Below are 18,485 nucleotides of genomic sequence, written 5' to 3'. Positions count from 1 at the left end.
AACTATTTTGATTGCCAGTAAGTTCAGCTTTGTGTCCAACAAAGGCATTATTTCACCTCGAAAACCGACATGCCGATGTTGGGTTTGAGGCCCAGAGGAACTCCATCAAGAGGCGGCGCAAGAGGCCAAAAGACCATGGATCATTGAGGAAGCAGCTATTTGATCATGGTCAAGCCGCAGCGAATGGCGAGCCGGCTCTGGCTTGGCTGCTTCACCCACCCCCCCACCCTCCTTGTATGGTTACGACCAGATCGCTGCAAGCAACAGACGACAAAATACCCCATTAAACAAGGAAATGATGAATATCAGATGTGCAATTGTGGCTCACGTTGGACACAGGTTGAAAACCTCCAAATGTGGAAGTTTTATGCAAGAGGGGCATGACCGCATTTCATAAATGTGAGGTCATTCAAGTGGTCGTTTCGATCGTGGGAGAGGTTTAAAGTACTACTATTCAACTTTCTGGGGAAAAGGTAGTTAAGTCTCTAACCATCCATCTATCATCCATCCATCCATCCCAGTGGTGGACTCAGGTTGTTTGAGGGGCAAAACAAAAAAACAAAATGGTACCACATTAATGCCTTAGAGGAAACTTTGTCTCTTCACTGGAGGGGATCCTCGATGGCACTTCCCTTGCCCTCTGTTGAGTCCACCAGTGATCCATCCATCCATTATCTGTAACCACTTATCCTTTGCAGGATTGTGGGGGGGCCGAGTACACCACTTCATCACAGGGCCGAGTCTCATTTCTAGGCTGTCAAACACCAACGCTCTGGGTTAATGGCTCGGGTCGGACGCCTAGTGTCGACCTGAGAATGAGACTCAAAAAAATCAATTCTTCAGAACGACTTTAAAAAGTTACACTGCGTTGCTTCAACATTTGAAGCAGGCTTCAAACTGAAACTCACCTGATTTGCAAAATCTCTGGTTTAGGCCTTTTAACTGGTGGGAAACAAAGACCAAGGCTGAAAACAAGCCCGTTCTCATCATTACTGGATGGAGCCGATGTTAGACGGCGCTGATGGGTCTGTTCCGGATACGCTCGCCTATCAGTTCCTGTTTAATTAGGGGTGGCTACAGGATGAGTTCTCTCATTCGACCACTAATAGCACAGTGGGGCGAGAATAAAGACACAACGCCAAGCCAAAATCAACGGTGTACACAGAGAAAGGCGCAACAAAATACACACTCACGAGAACACAGGATGCTCGAAAGGATCCCTAAATGCTTCTTTGCTGCAATTCCACGAAAACCTCAATTTATGTTTGTGTCGAGCTAGCTTTCGTGTGAATGACCCAGATTGTGTAACTTTATATTGAAATTTCTCGCTGCTCACTTTTCCCTCGCCAGCCTGTCACTTATTGACAGAAATAAGTTAGCGGGCAGCCCGGGCCTCTTGTGTGGTTGCATGTTAAATGCCATCCTCCCCGGGTCACTACTGCTTTTATAACACATAGTTTGGAGCTGACGCAGCTGCAGCTCACAGTTTACCAGCCGCGCTTTTCTGTTTGTGGACGGTGGGAGTATCTCGCAATCCAATCTGGAAAACAAATGCGATTGCGTGACGCGGGGAAAACAAACTCCATCTCTGCACAAACACGCGAGGAGGAATTTGTATTTGGCAATCAGAGTTTGGGGATGATTCTCTGCGATTTATGGTATTTTCTCTCAGCGGTTCTCTCGCACGGTTGCCAAGGTCTCTGATGTGTCAAAAGATGAACAGCCCCGAGGGGAAACTAGGTATGTTATTAAGGCAGACGGAAGAGACAAATAGTTCGAGAGGGATAGGACAGCGGCATCACTCTTTGAGAACATCTTCTCGTTACGAGACACGGGGGAGGCATGAGTTAGGGCTCGTTTGGCGGTGTGAGAGGGTTTCTGGGCAAGGTGGGGGAAAGTGGTCGACCCCTTTTTGAAGAGTGTGATGCCAAGGTTGTGTCCTCTTCAAAAACGCTCAAGAAAGACGCCAAAAACACTGCAGCAATAAAGCCGCATTCCTCTCTGTTGTTCCCGTCTCTTTAGCGGGAGACAGGACATACAAGCCTCGCGACCTCTTGACCACTCGTGTTTAACTGCCGCCCCTTGTGTTAGCTCAAGGTCAAAGGTGAACGATTGCCACCATCAGTCTGCATCCTCTCCCGAAGGTGTCAGAGAGGGAAAGAAAAAAAAAAAAAAAGTGAAAGGAAGGACATTTCCTGCAAACACTATACCTGACCAGCTGCTCTGCCTCAGCGCCGGAGCACAGATGCAGGTTTACGCTGAGAGAGAAAACACGTGTTTTCCTGCTGTGTTGACCAGTTGCTCCCCGTCCACAAATCACCGCTCGTCGGGAGGCCGCGGAAAAAGGCTCGAACAGCAACTCGAGTGAACTCTGCCTGTCCCGGTTCCCACGGGAGCCGCTTTCCCATGAGCTGTGGGACCTGATTTCATCCAAAAACATGCAGTGGAAAGCCTTTTTTTTATTGGTTGTTGCTTGAGGTCCTGTTTCTGAAGGCCCCTATTTTTAAGCCACGAAAGAATGCAAAGAACTCAGAGTTTAGAGAACATATCCGACATGCCGAACACAGAAAGATCCAGCGAGAACAAACCCCTTCTACTCGCATCTTAAAATCTCCCCATCCAGAAGTCTTACCTGCACGCCGGTGCCACTTTTTCTCACGCTCTCTCTCGTCTCTCTCTCCCCTCTGCCTCGTCTCTACCTCTGCATTCTCCCAGCCTTCACACCCCCCTTCCAGGAGAGGAACAGAGCGGGAGAGGGAGTACCAAATACAGACACTTTCCTCCTCCTCCTCCTCCTCCTCACCCGCCCCTCGTGCTCAAAACAACAGCAGTAATCCCGAACGTGTGCCAGAGAGCTACTGAACTCGATTCTGTGTATGTGTGTGTGTTGCGCAGCATGTGGATGTCTGTGCAGCCTCTGGACCGGACCAGGATACTCTCTTTATGCTGCCGCCGCCGCCGCTGCTGCTGCTGCTGCTGCTGGCTGCCGTTCCTCCTCTCAACTGCCAAGAAATGTTGAAACGCGCTATATAAGGCCAAGAGAGAGGGCTCGGGGGCTCCTTGTGAATCCGGTACCCAAAACGAGAGAGAGCAAAGAAGCCGTCCGGGGGCAGACAGTAACTGTATCCCTCCCTCTCGTCTCTCTCTCCTCCCTCTCTGTGGCTGTTGACACATGCTTGACAGAGGGAGTGAGAGGGAGAACAACTTTCCTCCTCTGGCGTCTGCACTGCAGCAAAAATCTCTCCCGTGAATACAGCTTCTGTGGACCTTAGTTTGTGTTCTGTTGATGTTGGCGTCACTTCATCATTGTCTGACTCCACTGATGAATGTGTAAAAAAAACTAAAATAGCATGTTTTGTTTGGTCTGTGCTCTGTTATTTGTTTATATCATCCCACATTTAAATTGTAGGTCAAAAAAATTAAGTAATTCTCATAAAACTATGCAAAATCATGAAACATAAATGTAATAAAACAATGTTTTATGCCAAGTCTGCCAGTATAATCAGAATATGCTGATGATGTTTCAATACAATTAGGCTTGTTTCATGAATTTTGTAATATTAGTGTCTCTGGAGGCAAAAATGTCCGAACAGGTTGCTGCATGAGAATAAAAAAAACAAAACAAAAAAACTTGATTTCAGACTCTACAAGCAACTCAGACAACCTTGGGTCCGCCACTGCGAGCCCAAATTGCATGTGCCAAATGAAAAACCATTCCTCTCAGAGTTTGACAGAAGTTGCACAACTGTACTTCGACTTGTTGACAGCTTCTATCTATGAAGATAACACATGCATGCACTCCAGAGGAAAAACCTGGAGTCAACAGAGACAGACAAACTCCAAAGATCCCTCGTTTCTAAAATATTTGCTCCCGTCGGGTTGATCTCAGCTCTTGACCTCCAGCCGAGGACCGAGCTAAATTGGGCCATCAGTCATCTGCTAGCACCCGGTTATTAGGCCGCCCGTACCGTTTGTCTGCCAGCGCTATCTCCCGACTACGCCGCTGCATCTATAGCGCTGAAGGGCGTCGCTATGGAGAGGAGCTGTGATGGCTCTTTGATGTGACGTGTTTGCGCCGGGGAAACAGACTTGCCTCTGTGAAGGGCTGCTGAGGAATGAGGAGGCTTGGCTCTGCTGAATGTGTGTGTGTGTCTCATCGTTTTCTCCCTCCCTCACCCTCATCATCTCTCCCCTCTCTCTCTCTCTCTGCTGTTCTACCTTTTTCACTCTCATGCTTGGATGGCTGCCTCTCTTTTCCATGCCAACATTCTCGAAGGCTCCTCATCCCTGCCTCTATGCACGTCTTACTGTGTATTTGGTCGTGCTCCATGCACCTTTGCGCCTTTTGGAAGATAAAGACAGATAAAAAAAACCAGGAGGAAACCTTAGAAGGAAAGAAAAACCCTCCACAACACGACAGAGAAGGAGACTTGGAAGCTTGTTCAAGGGGAAAACTGAGGATTTAAAGTCCAACTCTTTTTCATCCGTTGATGCCGATGTTACATTTTGACTTTTACACTTTTAAAGGGAAACATTTTATGTATATATGACAAATGTTACTGTGGGATATAAATCGACCTCGTGACACATTCTGAACGACAGCTTCTGCATTTGTAACGAAGAGGAAATGCAGAAAAAAAACACAGATATAAAGTTGCACTAAATAAGGGGAGAAGTGCTAAGGGAAACTAAAGAATAAAACATAAATAAAAAAAGACATATCTTTATTATCTTATTTCTTTACTTTTTTGAAAAATATTTTTTCAAACTTTCTACATTTTTGTCTTTTCTGTTGGTTATTGTAGCTGTGTAGTTTAAGAAAGGTGCAATATAAATAAAGTTTATTATTATCAAATCAATAAATCAAATAGAAAACATTTAATTTGCAAGTAAATAAGTAGTTTGTATATAAGCTAATAAATGAGGGAATTCATGCAGAAGTTATTAAAACAAATATTTCATTCTGTCACATTTTGTGAATTAATTGATTAATTGTTCCAAGTTCTAACTAGTTAGCCGAATTAGCCACGTAGCTTAGCATCTGAAGGTGCAGGACAAGGAAACATTAGCTAGAAAAGCTAATGATGGTTATGGTTCAGAGTCCATGGCTGTGTTATATTTAAACTGATATTGAAATGAATCATCATGGAACAATTTAAATTTAAACATAATCCCACCTTCCATCCCTCTGTTGACAACCTCTCATTTCTATTTTATGTTTAGTTTTACGTCCAGCATCCCTTTTTTTCTCCTTCGCCCGATCATCAACATGTTGAGCTACATAAACAGTCCAGAGTTTTACAGTCGGTGGTTAAACGGGGTTGCACACATGCCTCCTGGAACATGAAACACTTACTGGGTTGCGTTTCATGGAGCGTGTCATTTGCCAGAGGCCTGATTAAAGGGCCTCTCCCAGTTTTCACACGTCCACCCGTGTTTGGATTAAAAACGTCGGGATGCCAGGATTACAAACCTCTGAACAGCTTGACCTCTAAATTCAGCACTGGAGGAGGCCCAGCTTAGCTCGAGTCGGGCTGCATCGAGTGCGCCTCAATGGACTCGGAGACAAACTGCTCTGCTGTGCAACAGTAAAAGTGTGCTGTTACAGGTACGGACCCAGAGAGGTTCCCTTCCTTCTTCTAAAAACACTTAGCTGTTTCTTGCACATCAGTGCTCGTGTTATGCAAGCAGCGAGTGAGCTCAGCCTGACAGAAAGGGATTGTGGGCCACTGGAGATGAAACGGGACCGTCGGAGTCTCCTCACAGCAATAATATCCCCTGGATTTCCTTTTGTGTGACAGAAGAACTACTGGATCTTCTAAAAATAGGAGTTCAGCATGTGGCTGGGGTGCCAGATCTGCTCCAAAACATTAAGACAAGGATGTACTTTTCTTAGCTCGAGGTTTAGGGGGAGTAGCACGGGACATTTTTCCAATTTTAAGGTAAAAAAATGAGGTAAAATACCTCTGCTACCTAAGAGACAGAAGTATGAATGAGTAGTTTGGTCTCTAATGTCTCAAACTCCTCTGTTATTTTATTCTTGGACTGCAGCCGTGAGTCACTTCCTCGTCGTCCTGTTTCGACCCCTCCGTTCTGATCCAGGATCTGTGAACATCTACGACTCCAGGAAGTGGAAAAAAGCCTGATTACGGGAGCGCTTTGTTCACTTCTGGCTGACAGCAGCGATAAGTAAAGAAGGCGTGAGATTTTTTTTTTATAGATTTACTTTATGCCAATGTACAGTGATGAAATGTGCACTGAATGAGTGGTGGCAGTCAGAATTGTTCCCTAAACTGAGAGAAGAATCTGGATTAAATGACCCCACGTGGTCCAGGCTTGGCCTGCTGAACTGGAAGACAACTAGAAGTTATTTCCTTTACTCAGGTTTGGTCATTTTCATTTTGCCGGTTCTTACGAGCACCTTGTATAAAAAAAAGAGCCACATAGCGAGCTTACATCGCCAGGAAGTCAACACACAGTTTGTAAAGTGTTTATACTTTACTCTGTATTATGCAAGTGCAGTCTTTAATCTGGTAGACTAGGCTCAGTGACTCTCAGTAGATGTTTCCAGTGATATAATCTGAGCTCTTTAAACAAAACAGAAATAGCTGAGCTGCGATGTCAAAATGACACTAACTGGCATATATCTTGTGTAACAGCCGCACTCCGAGTTTCCCAAACAAATTTGTCTTGCGGCTGAGGTGGAATTGTGGCGGCGACACATATGACTTGTCACACCGAACCGCACCGCACTTTTTCTAAAAGCACAAACATGTAAACAGCATTTTCTATTATCAGCAGCCTCCGCCATTGTTGTTTACACCAGGAACACTCAAGCTTCTTGCCTAACCCTCTTCCCGTCATTCCTCTCTGGCCTGCGCCGTTCCCTGCCAAACCTCGCCTGAGTCTTCCAACCCGCCGGCCCGTCGAAACGGCGCAAACCACTGCAGCGGCATTCCAGGAGGCTCCTCCAAGACACGGCAGGGATAAATCACAAGGAATAATGAGGGCTTGTTTCCACGGACAGGGCGAGAGAGAACAGAGTCGACACACAAGCACACTGATGGTGCAGCGTCCGGTGGATCTGTTTGCATATTTTTGTTGCGCTGGTGCGAAATCGAACACGAAACCCCGGCGGTGTTGATGTCCATGCGACCCTGAAGGAGTTAACCCGCGAAACAGTGGGAAACATTCATGAAATGTTGGCAAGTTGCCACAGTGATGACACATGTGTGCGCTGTACGCCGTCTGGGTCCGGACACACTGCTGTGCTGGACATAAACCGCAGGTAAGAAGCATGAAATTTAACAGCCAGAGGTCCCCATAAAAAAAGAAAAAAAACAAAAAAAAAAGCTGTGATGTGTGTCCAGGTAACAATTTAACCCTCACAAAGACATGATTCCAAAAATCTGTTGCAAATTTCTTGTAAAATACAGGATGTTTTTAACATCTTAGATCCCTTTTTTTCTTTATCTGAAGCCAAATATGTCGACTGGCAGTCTGAGAAGTATTTAAAGACGCTCTTAGCAATATGTTTTTCTGGTAAAGATGGGTCAAATGATTCTGTATAATGTGAAAGATGTATTGAGTAAAAAAACCTGCATAAAATTAGCACCTGACTCTGTTGTTCCCTTCGGCTTTCTTGGAGCTTTTCAGCACGTTCTTTTGGTTTTTCAAAAATTCTGCTCCCAGGAGTAGGAGAGCTGTTTTCAGTGAGTAGATTATGTGGAAAGGCGTCGTGATTAGAGTAAAATTGCACGGCCGTATGGGAGGACACGTCTTGGAGAGTATCATCGCTTGGTCCATGAACTCCACCTGGACAGCGCCCAGGTTCTGGCCCCCGGCTCTTCCCGAGAGGCTCGTTCCATTCACAAGTACTTCTTCTCCACTACAGTCTCCACCATGCAACATAATACAAACTTGGAGCCACTCGATGGACCTCTGGTGGAATGTTTATGTGTATATTTTGGCCTATATGACAGTATCCGTTTCACCCTGGAGCCGAACACGTCACGTCAACCAGCACGTTTAAGAAAACATTTTAAAACTTCCATTAGAAGTTTGTAGTAGCAGCAGCAGGACATCTGGTAGCGTTTGTCCAAAAGTTGGTTCTGTTTTTCGTGGCACGCTGCTTTGTAAACTTTTCCGGTGAGAGAAAAGATGCGCGGAGGAAGATGTGTGTGTCAGAAATGAACGGGGTGTTTTCAGTAGAGATACTGTGAGCGTGCAGACGCATCAACTTCTCTTCATTGAGAAGAAAAAAAAGAAGAGAGGAGCGAGGAAGTGTTTTTGCCTGACGGTTGTCTTATAACTGCATAAATGCTGCGATCATCTACGCTTACGCGAAGCGCTTCAGATCGCATTTTTTATGAATGAATCCTCCTCGGATGATTTATGACATCAAGATTTCCCAGCAAAACTTCACTTCCAGAGAAGCCACAGCTTCGGAGTCACACACCAGACTCCCGTCTAACAGAGCGCCTCTGTCTCCAAACCCTCAACTTGGGTGTCCGGCCAGATTTTTTTTTTTTTCGGGGAGTATCCCAGCCACAACACCCCGGTCTCGACAAGCCGCCACCTCGCTATAGACAACCATAACAACTACGCTGAAGTCACTGAGTCTATAGAACGAGTCGGACGCCGGGGCCTCGGGGGGCTCCAACACCAGACGTCCACGCGGAGATGGCTGCGGTCGGAACGGAGGGGAAAACAGAAAAATGAAAAAGTAGCCAGAGACGATTCTTCATTAAAGCATATTAGTGGACATCTGTATTTTTGATGTTGCGCAGACATTTTAATAAGCTCTTGATCTTAACGATGGAACCACACGAGGAAAAATGTAACCGAGAGAGGGAAAACATATCAGCAACAAGATTACAGTCTATCCGGAGTCTTTAAGCGAGAGCAGGATGAGAGAGTGTTGATGTCCATCACAGTACATCCGCCTTGATATGCCAGAGACTTCTTCATATTGTTGTAATTACTCTGGTCACCAACATTCGTCAACAAACGCCACTTAATGCTCCTTTATCTCTGTAAAGTTTGATATCAGATCTCAAACTCTAGTTCTCCTCTGATGTCACTGTTGTTACAGATGGATGGAAGGTTTAAATTACACCCAGAGTCCGAATACCAGACTGTACAGTTGGACTTGATGTGACGAAATCAAACAAGACTCGACCATCAATGATCGACGGATCAGTTCAACGTTAACGCTCGTCACGTCGACGGCATCTGAAGCAGCAGGAGACAACAAAGAAGAGCTAACGCCACGTTCGCGACACAAACTTAAATTACAAAATCTGGAAGATATTGAGTCGGGTAAAAAATTAGCATCAGCCTTTAAAAACGCATGTGTAACTAGTTCTTTACATTCTCAGAGGCAACACATGACCTCAGCGGTCGCCCACATATGGTCTTGATAAATCTACGTATGATAATCAACAACTATTCCAATTTCAAACCATCTAAATCATCCAGTAATTATCATATCACTGACCTCAGGAGCCACTTTCCATCCAGAATATAAACAGCTTTTAATTCATCATAGTGCAAACACCTACTGTAGTATGAACACATGTCACATATACTGTTGCCCCTCATATGTTAAAAACATTTACCGTCATTAAAATCAGAGTCAGCCATAAAAACACACATAAAACGTGCCATTAAAACATCCAAACAACTGTCTTTTAATGTCCCATTGAAAAGGAGGGAGGTTGCAGGGGCTTTAAATAATAAACACATTAAATGAAATCAGTGCAGCGCGCTGGTTATCTTCACGTCTGGCGAGCTGCAAAAACCGCTGGCGACAACCTCGCAGTGCCCCAAATTTACTGTTCAAGGTCAGCGGCGTGTCAGCCGAAAGAAACAACAGGCGCTGCCGCATTGTGTCCTGATCCTTTTTATGTTGACAGGAATATTTAAACAATTACAGGATTAGCACGTTAGCAAACAAGGATCGGAAAGTTTGTGCCAAAGCTTTAATTTCTGACAAAATTCACCCGTCACTCCTCCTCACATTTCCTCTGTCACCACCAGAGTGAGTGACTCACGACTCCGGCGATCCCGATTATTCCCCCCCGACTGCCGCCACAAATGGCTCTCGCCTGGTTTTAGAGGTATTTGGGAGATTTTTCCCCTTCGGGTGCTTTTGGGAACACGCAGCTTTTTGTTCCTGGGTAAGAACGGTGGTTTGTGAGGGGTAAATTGGGGGAGGAGGTAGGAGTCAGAGCAGACATTTGGACGTTTTCTCCCCAGCAGTCACAACTAAAACCACTAAGAATAGCCTTGTAACGCTCTCCCCCCCTCCGCCCTTTTTCCTGCCTTCTCTCCGTCATTCATTCCTCCCTTCCTTCCTTCCTTTTCATTTACTCTCACCATGAGCTCTTCCCTTTTCCACTGCAGATTGGTATCGAGTGCGCCGAGTGTGACTGTGGAATATGTGACGACGCACCACATGGTTTGTACTTCCTCGACCAGTTTTCAGGATATTTCGGGGTATAAACATCCTGCAGCTCCGGATGTGACTTTTTGTGTTACTGTTTGGCAATTTGTTCACGAAGAGCTTCAACTAAATCTACTTTAAGTAAAGTGATGCACCTGTTTAACTGGTGTTTCAGGTAACGTATGACCCAGGAGGGACCGTCTGTTTAGGAAAAGATGGTTTTTGAGTGGTGTAACCTTGAGTGTGAAGGCCGGGGGGTTTAAAAGTCTACGACACACATTATTCTGGAAGTAAACAGTCTTAGCTTAACATCTGGGATCATACATAAGTGTTTCTATTTTTCAATATGAGCTCCAAAAACCAGGAACATGCTGGTGTACCCGTGTCACCCCCTACATGAAGACAGCCTAGGAAGCGCCCACAGAAACGGTCTCATCTTACCAAGGTGTCAGGACGAGCGGTTCAAGCGTTCCTTTGTACCGACAGCCGCACCATTACACAACACCGCCCCCTGTAACGACCTGAGTCGCAGCCAACTCTGTGGTTTTCTGAGGCCCACAGCTGGGTGGCCACCCCTCATTGACTCCACATCGACTGTATCTCTGCCAGAGCTTTCCACGACAAGGACACCTACACTGACACACGACACCCAATGTGATAAGATCGTTTTAATACAGAGACTGGATGAAGCCCAGGACCCAGACAGTCCTGTATTATGTTATCGTGTTACTAACGGCTGAAATTAAAGTGAGAGAAATGTAGATTTTTCAGGCCGAGTCGCTGCGACGCTGCAGTAACAACAGCGGTTACCTCCGGCGAGAAACACAGTCGTTTATTTGTGTTGTCTGTAACCGTAACAATTAAATGAAGTCGTCAAACGTGAAGGTCCAACATATCTGACGTCCCTGCGGTGCTTATTTTACTTGCTGTGTGGCTTTACTAGCACAACATCGTGTGGTGGAGTACAAACAGGATGCGAAACTGTAAAAGTTTACACATCTTTGGTTTCTCAATCTGCTATATATGATGTGAAACAGAAGTTCTCGGTCTTGCTCTTTTTTATCCACAGGATAGACCGAGAAGCTCTAGGGGTACCTGGATAAACTGATGGTAGTTTTCCAGTATAATTTATATAATATGGTTTATAAACCATTTATCAAGCAATGTAAAGGTTGTCACGATTATCGAAATAGTGTTAAAAGAGGAACTACACAGTTTATTCAACATTTACAGCGTTCTGAACGTCACATGCAACTTTTGCATAATAATAAATTGTAACAGAAGTGTATTTAACTGTAAACGTGCCATTTATTAATGATGGTTATTTTGTAGATGCATACCTTTATCTTTTTTTAAGTATGCATCATAAAACCAATGATTATGTGTGTGTTTGTGCCTGTACTATTAGTACGAGTCATTTTTTTGGTGAATGCTACGATATCAGGTCATTAATGAGGAGTAAAAGATGTCCAGGTTCTTACCTTCACTTCACATTTTTTATGGCAGGACAGCTTGCACGCTGAAAGAAAAGAGGCAAAGTTATGTCAGTAATGGTTCAAATACACATGAGATCAGTGCCTGATGAGGATATTTGATGTTTCTTTCCAAACAGTTAGACGGTTGGACACAATTGCTCTTGAATGCACCGAGAGGGAAACCTGCAGCAGGTCAGCTCTCATCCTGATGCTAACGTGCTGCGGTGCTGCCCCCAAGTGGCCACATCCAGCAAACATCCCAACATCCCAACATCCATCTGCTTGTATTTCACACTTTGATTGAAAAGCTCTGAGGACAGAGGTGTTCAAATGGTTAATCCTCGACATAAGGAGCTGAACGAAGCAGTTAAAATGAGCCTAAACTGTGATTGGAAGCTCCCTAACAGGAGGTTTAATTATGAATTAGCTGAGTTTAATTATTCATGGCATCATTAGAAGCAGGCAGAGTCGGAGCAGGTCGACCTCCAGGCATGAAGCGGGCCATGTTTTTGATGTCTGGGGCAGGTACGACCCCTGACCCCGCCCCCCCATGACACACCTGCTGCCTCGCTGTCAGACTAGGTGGTCCCCAGGTGGTGCGAGTGTGTAGTCCGGGATGTGTGTGTGTGAATGTCCTGGGTGGTCCGACTGCTAGAAAAACAGGTTGATTAAAGTAAACTGGCGTAATGGTGATGAATGGATTAGTGGGTAGTTTTGTGAGCGTGAAGCGCTGATTGGTAATTATTTGGAGACGGTTAGTGTAAAGTGGCTGTTTGTCCTTCCTATTAGAGAGGCAGCTGTCCAAACTGGAGGGGTAATGTAACTCTGACGGGCACGGAGCTTTAAAAACATGTGGCTGAAGACTTCCTCTTTGACTTTCAACGTAAAAGTGTCTGATGATAGATTAATCAAAATTCTGTGATTCCAGCTTCTTAAATGTGAATATTTGCTGGTTTCTTTCCTCCTCTGTGACGGTAACCCTAACCCTACACTCCTCTCCACCTTGATTTTCACCTGATATAGCTTTTTTTCAACTACAAAAATGTCTCTGGAGTGTTTTTCAAAATTCTTAAAAAGTAAAAAAAAAAGAACAGTTGTACTTCTTGGCTCTGCAAATAAGTGCAGATGTTTCATTTCTAGTTTCCTCCACGATGCGTGGTGAGAAACCTGGAGCTGATCCACGCAGGCACCAGAGGGAATCATTATCATCATGTGGTTTTATGCGCTCTTAATGAGTCCCCGCGTATCCACGGGAGGCACGAGTCTATCCTCACGCTGCCTCGTCTCAGGGAAGAACAAAGGAAAACATGCACAGATCGAGACATGACGCACGCATGAATGTATTTGACATTTTTGGTCTGTTACGGGGAAGCGAGCGCTGCTCCGTGCAGACAGGCGGGATCAACACGAACACAAGTGACACATCAGTTTGTTCTCCGCAGCAACATAATGACCAAATCCTCAGTTTTTTGGGGTGAACTGCTCCTTTAAGGGCACGAGCAGGTAACAGTGCAGCCTCAGTCACTTGTAAATCTTCAACATCTGCACACATCTGCACATCGCCCCTATTGTCACATCTTATCTCTTGGCCGCGAGCCCTCTGGCAACGTGGCCTTTTCTACCCGGGCGCCTAGCAACACTTCCTGGTAACAGCAAAGGGCAGGGAGGATGCTCAGACCGGCGCGTGTCCGTCTGTTTTAGCCGGCGAGGGGGAAGAGGCTCGTATTTTTATCGTGCAAAAAAGATATTCCTTAGCTGCCGTAAGACTTCAGGAGGAAGTTTCGGGGGCTTTTAGCCGGATGACTTTAAGCTTTACGCGCTCGGCGAAGGAAAGCTCACTGCGGTCTACTGTATTTTAACATGGAGGATGAATGAACAAAAGGGGGATGAAAGGGAAAGTAATTCTCCTGTGCTCGCCTTTGCACTCTCTCCCCTTTGTTTTCCATGTCTATCTCCCAATCCCCACATACCCCAATTTCTCTCTCTTTATTCAGCCTCGGTCTGCCCCCCCCACCCCTCACCCCTCTTTCCTTTTTTCCCCCTCTTATCTAGGCTAATGCAGCAGCAGCAGCAGCAGCAGCAGCAGCAGCCATGCTAATTTTAACAGCAAATCCTCAGCCAAAGCCCCACACAGGCCTGCGCTCCTGCAGCCGGGGCTTCTGAGTGTTTGTCAACTCGGCTTCTGCTACAAGACGCCGTGTTTGTAGTTCAAAAAAGGAGAGAGAGGGAGAGGAGGCGAGTAAGGGAGACGAACAGGAGGGAGACAAGAAAGGAAATGCGAGGCAGCCCGGGAGTCCTCTAATGTTAATTTCCCCTGGACTTTTTCTCCGAGGTTACAATAAAAAACCTTTTCTTTCTAAAATTAGAATGGAAAAAACATGTGACGGGATGGCGGAGGAAGACGGGGAGGCTTAAAGGGAGGGAGGGGGGAGAGAAATCAAAGCAGAGATGGCCGACATGTGCAGAGATACAGTCTGCACTGTACGCACGGCGCCGTTCAAACAAAGATGGTCAAACTAAACAAAGGAGAGGGATGCACAGATTGCAATCTGAGCGGAAGACGTGCGTAGATTGTGCCTCAAACAGTGACTCAACCAACATTTGCTGATCTGAATACTCGATATCTGATATCTTCTGACATGAAGTGATGCATCGAACACTCTGTGCCACTGTAAACTGAACATCTTTGACGAAACAGGCAATTATAGAGACCTCGGCTTTGTGTTTGTAGCACAAAACGGCCCTCATACAATCTGTTTTATTCATTTAGGGTGCAGTTTGAACTGATGTGCGTTAAATTCATACTGAAAAAAAAAAAAACAGGGGGACGCTTTATCACCACTGAAGCTACCGTCAGCTAGTTAGCTCACTTAGCTTAGTTAGCCGTGCAGCTAGCGGTCCAGCCAGTGAGCTCAGAGCACTGAGTGTGTAAAACTCTAGCACAGGAGCTTTGAACCGGGGTCCAGAGGCTAGCTGGTTAGCATGCTAACTTCAGTAAATATTTCCTCAACATAATAGACAGATGTCGTAAATTCATCAATGTTATCACTTCTTAGTTCCCCAGTGCATGCTGGGACAGGCTCCAGCCCTGTCAGCCATCTCGAACAGGAACCAGGAGAACATTTCGCTCTCTCATCCACAGGTCAGTCATTTTAATCTCCCACCTGCTCAGACTGAGAGTTGAACTCCCAGCAGGGGGATCGAGCTTCCCCGACACTCACCTTTGCAGATGAGGCCCTCCTTGGTGATGGCCTGCTTGCATATATCGCAACTCTTGGCCTTCTTGAATGGCTTCAGCTTGAAGTGGTGCGTGTGGACGCCCTCCAGCTCGTCGGGCTGAGGAAAGAAGAGGAAGGAAGGGAGATCAGGAGCAGGTCGGTTGAACGGATGCCAACAGAAACACATTTGGTATTCAGCCATGATATATTCTTCTATGGGTGCACATGGGGGTTTGATTTCTTTGATGGGCTTTGATGGCATTTGGTTTCACTTGTGTCTTTGTTATATTGAATGTTTTTCTTTCTTTTCGCCTCAAGAATAAAGGTTTTGGTAAGAAAACAGGTTGTATTCATTTAGGTCTTTGTTCTATTGTTACTGATGATGTCATTTATTAAGCAAATTACCAAACAGTCATTGGTTCCCTCCTCTGGAACGAGATTATTTTTCCATCTTTTGGTTTTTGGACTTTTAATGTCATATGTTGTTGTCACTTTGGGTTCAAAGAGACTGTGATGATCACTTTTCTGTTATTTTCTGACATTTTAGCTGATGAAATTGTCAAAGTGACTGAAAATAAGGTGTTACTGATGACATTCAGCTTTTGCTAATGTTGCTAACGCTAGCAAACGTGAACATTAATTAGTTATGGTGACGTTACTTACGCTTGCTAATGTTAAACAAAACAATCATTTTGGACCCGACAACATTTTAAAATAATTAATTTGCAATCATAATAATGTTTTTACCGCACCTTTGAACAATCACTGTGGATGCATTATTTTAATCTAAATTTAAACCCATGTAAAGGAAGTTATTAAATGTAAATATAAGCAAACAAATGAAAATATGGCACAATGTGACATTATGTCATCAATTTCTGTCCCGTCAAATATGCTTTGGTGACACTTTATACTTAGCTTCTTGTAATAAGCATTAGGTAATAGAGAATAAGGCCTTAGAAGATGTTTAGTAACAAAAACTTGTACGTGTTAATAAAAGCATTATAAACACATGTATTAGTAGATTATAAGAAATAAGCACTTTGATGTTTAAGCTTATAGATATTTATGAATGTTAATAGTTCTTATAACTGTTTATAAAGGCTTTATGATGGCCCTGATACATGTTAATGTATGTTATACAACTTTACTGTTGTTTTTGTTGTTCAGCCGGAGTCCTTTCACACACTTTTATAACCAACATATTTTGTGTCACGGCGTTGCATGCACACACACTGACACACACACACACACACACTGACACAGTCCGCCCACCAGCAGGGGATGTTTTCACTTTGAAGTTCGCTAATTAAATGACTAATTAATGATGAAGAAGAGAGAGAGAGGGAGAGGAGAAGGAGGAGGGAGCAGAAAAGAAGCCTCACAGCACCCAACAACCTCAAAAACTCCAGGAATGATGTACGCCTGTGTGTGTGTGTGTGTGTGTGTGTGTGTGTGTGTGTGTGTGTGTGTGTGTGTGTGTGTGTGTTCGTACTGTACTGTGTGTGCAGCCCGAGGACACAACAGCTCTAGAAAAACTGCACCAAAACCTGAGCAGAGCGGTGACGCAGGAGAACACCATTTTTTTTTTTTTGCCTCCCTTGAAGCAAAGATACCAAAACACAGATGATGATTGATGATGATGATGGTTGATGATGATGATGATGAAGGTGGGGTTGCAGGTGACGTGTGCACGCTGCTCATTGGACAAGATAGCAACAAGGAGGATCCTGCCCCCTTAAAAAAAACCTAATTCCATGACTTATCTCACTTGTTGTGACGCTTCCAACAGTTTTGTGACGCTCCCTCCGAACAGCTGCACATTATTCAGTGTTTGATTTGATTTGTTTAACGTGGAGCGTTCAAAAATAAAGCCAAGAATACTGTAACTGGGTCACCAGGATTGCCTTTGAAGGTGCCTTAAATCTAAAGCGGCTCAAACCTGGATGCACTGAATGCTTCGGAGCAGAGTCATAAAGTTCAATTTTCCTTCAGACGTCCTTAAAATGTGATTTATTCAACTTTTATTGTATGGCACAGAGTTGTTTGGGTTCGCCTGGTGCTATTTTCTCAATCTGAAGGTCAGATTTTTGCATAAAGAAGAGAGGACAGACTCACCCTCCTGGATCTCCCTTCACTCCCCTCCCCTCCGCCGAGATCTCCTTTCCCACCAGCAACCTCCTCAGTGAGTCATAATGATGATGTCATTTCCTCTGTGTATTTGTGCAGCTGGGCCCGGCCCGGGTTGGGCTCCACTGGACCGTAAATCTTAGCGCTCTTTATTGAAAACTGTTTTTTTTTTCTTTTACAGACACCTTGTTCCAACTATCACCTTGAAAGCCCCTCCAGGAATAATTAGCACTAATTCAACCAATCACGTGAGAGTCTGAGAAAAGGGGGTTTCCAATTTAGCAACATATTTCTGCAAAAAAAAAAAAAGGAAAAGATGGAGGAATGCTTGTAAATACTGCATCGCCTCCCAAATAAAATAATCAAGTCGTTAAGATCCACTTTTACAAGCTGAAGTGAAATAAATCAAACGTCATTGTGAACGAGGCAGTTTTCTTCCAGCTATGTAAACATTCTGGCTAATGCCTTGTTTTCACAGAGCTCAGTGCAGGTAGGCGAGTCAACCTGAGGTCCATTCATTCCTGTTGGAACCTGCGATATCCAACATGTATACCAAACCTTTCCATCCATCTGTGCCTTGATTAAAATGTCTCGCTAACTTTCCATGCACATATAAAAACAGATAAGATTAGCTTCTGTCCATGGCGTGTCATGGTTTCGGTTTTTACTGTTTCCTGTTTTATTTTGTAGAATGCATCCTCCAATTTCATATTTTGACTTTCAACTTCCTGTCTTTGTCTTTTTCCTGTTTTTGTATTTCTCATGAGTTTTTCTGGAATTTGCTCAATTTGCTGTTTTTGTTGCAGTTTTGTTGCCTCGCGTTTGGTGGATTCAGCTTTATGTTAACAAAGCTCAAACTCTAGGGATGCAGGTTTAATTTAATTTCTTATTCAGTGTTAGGTTAGGCATCTTTGTTAAATGACACTCTAGTAACATACTGGAACTTAGAGAGGTAACAACAGCTAATTTGTTAGCATTTAGCAACAATAAAAGCCATGATTTGTAGCCATTACACACTCATGTTGGCCACAAACATCAGTGAACACACAGAGGTAGTTTTCAGAGATGTTTCAGTTAAACTGTCGGACAGAAAGTTGTATCAGCATGTGAGACGTTCTTCACAGAACATTTCTTCGAAGCCTTTGGTCAGCTAAAAAAACAGAAGTATCATCTGAATCAAATTCCACCACATGTATCCGTTACAAACTCACACAC

The 18,485-nt window shown here is 44.5% G+C and overlaps 1 protein-coding gene across 5 annotated transcripts in view; it reads right to left on the bottom strand.

Moving 5' to 3' along the window:
* The window catches only part of tns1a (tensin 1a), a 93,251-nt gene that overhangs the window by 51,333 nt on the left and 23,433 nt on the right, over nt 1-18,485 (bottom strand). For 4 of the 5 annotated variants that reach the window (XM_037090769.1, XM_037090766.1, XM_037090765.1 and 1 more), the window contains 2 exons: nt 15,144-15,258; nt 11,929-11,966 (listed from right to left, as the gene is read on the bottom strand). In XM_037090769.1, the coding sequence (XP_036946664.1) occupies nt 11,929-11,966; nt 15,144-15,258 (153 nt within the window). Of the gene's footprint in view, nt 1-2,632; nt 2,789-11,928; nt 11,967-15,143; nt 15,259-18,485 lie in introns of those variants that run through there. The other variant, XM_037090771.1, reaches the window with a different exon arrangement.

The sequence above is a fragment of the Acanthopagrus latus genome, chromosome 24 (assembly GCF_904848185.1).
Source record: "Acanthopagrus latus isolate v.2019 chromosome 24, fAcaLat1.1, whole genome shotgun sequence".
Taxonomy (NCBI): Eukaryota; Metazoa; Chordata; class Actinopteri; order Spariformes; family Sparidae; genus Acanthopagrus; species Acanthopagrus latus.
The sequence above is the reverse complement of the archived record's forward strand: the minus strand, read 5'-3'. Positions and strand labels throughout refer to the sequence as shown.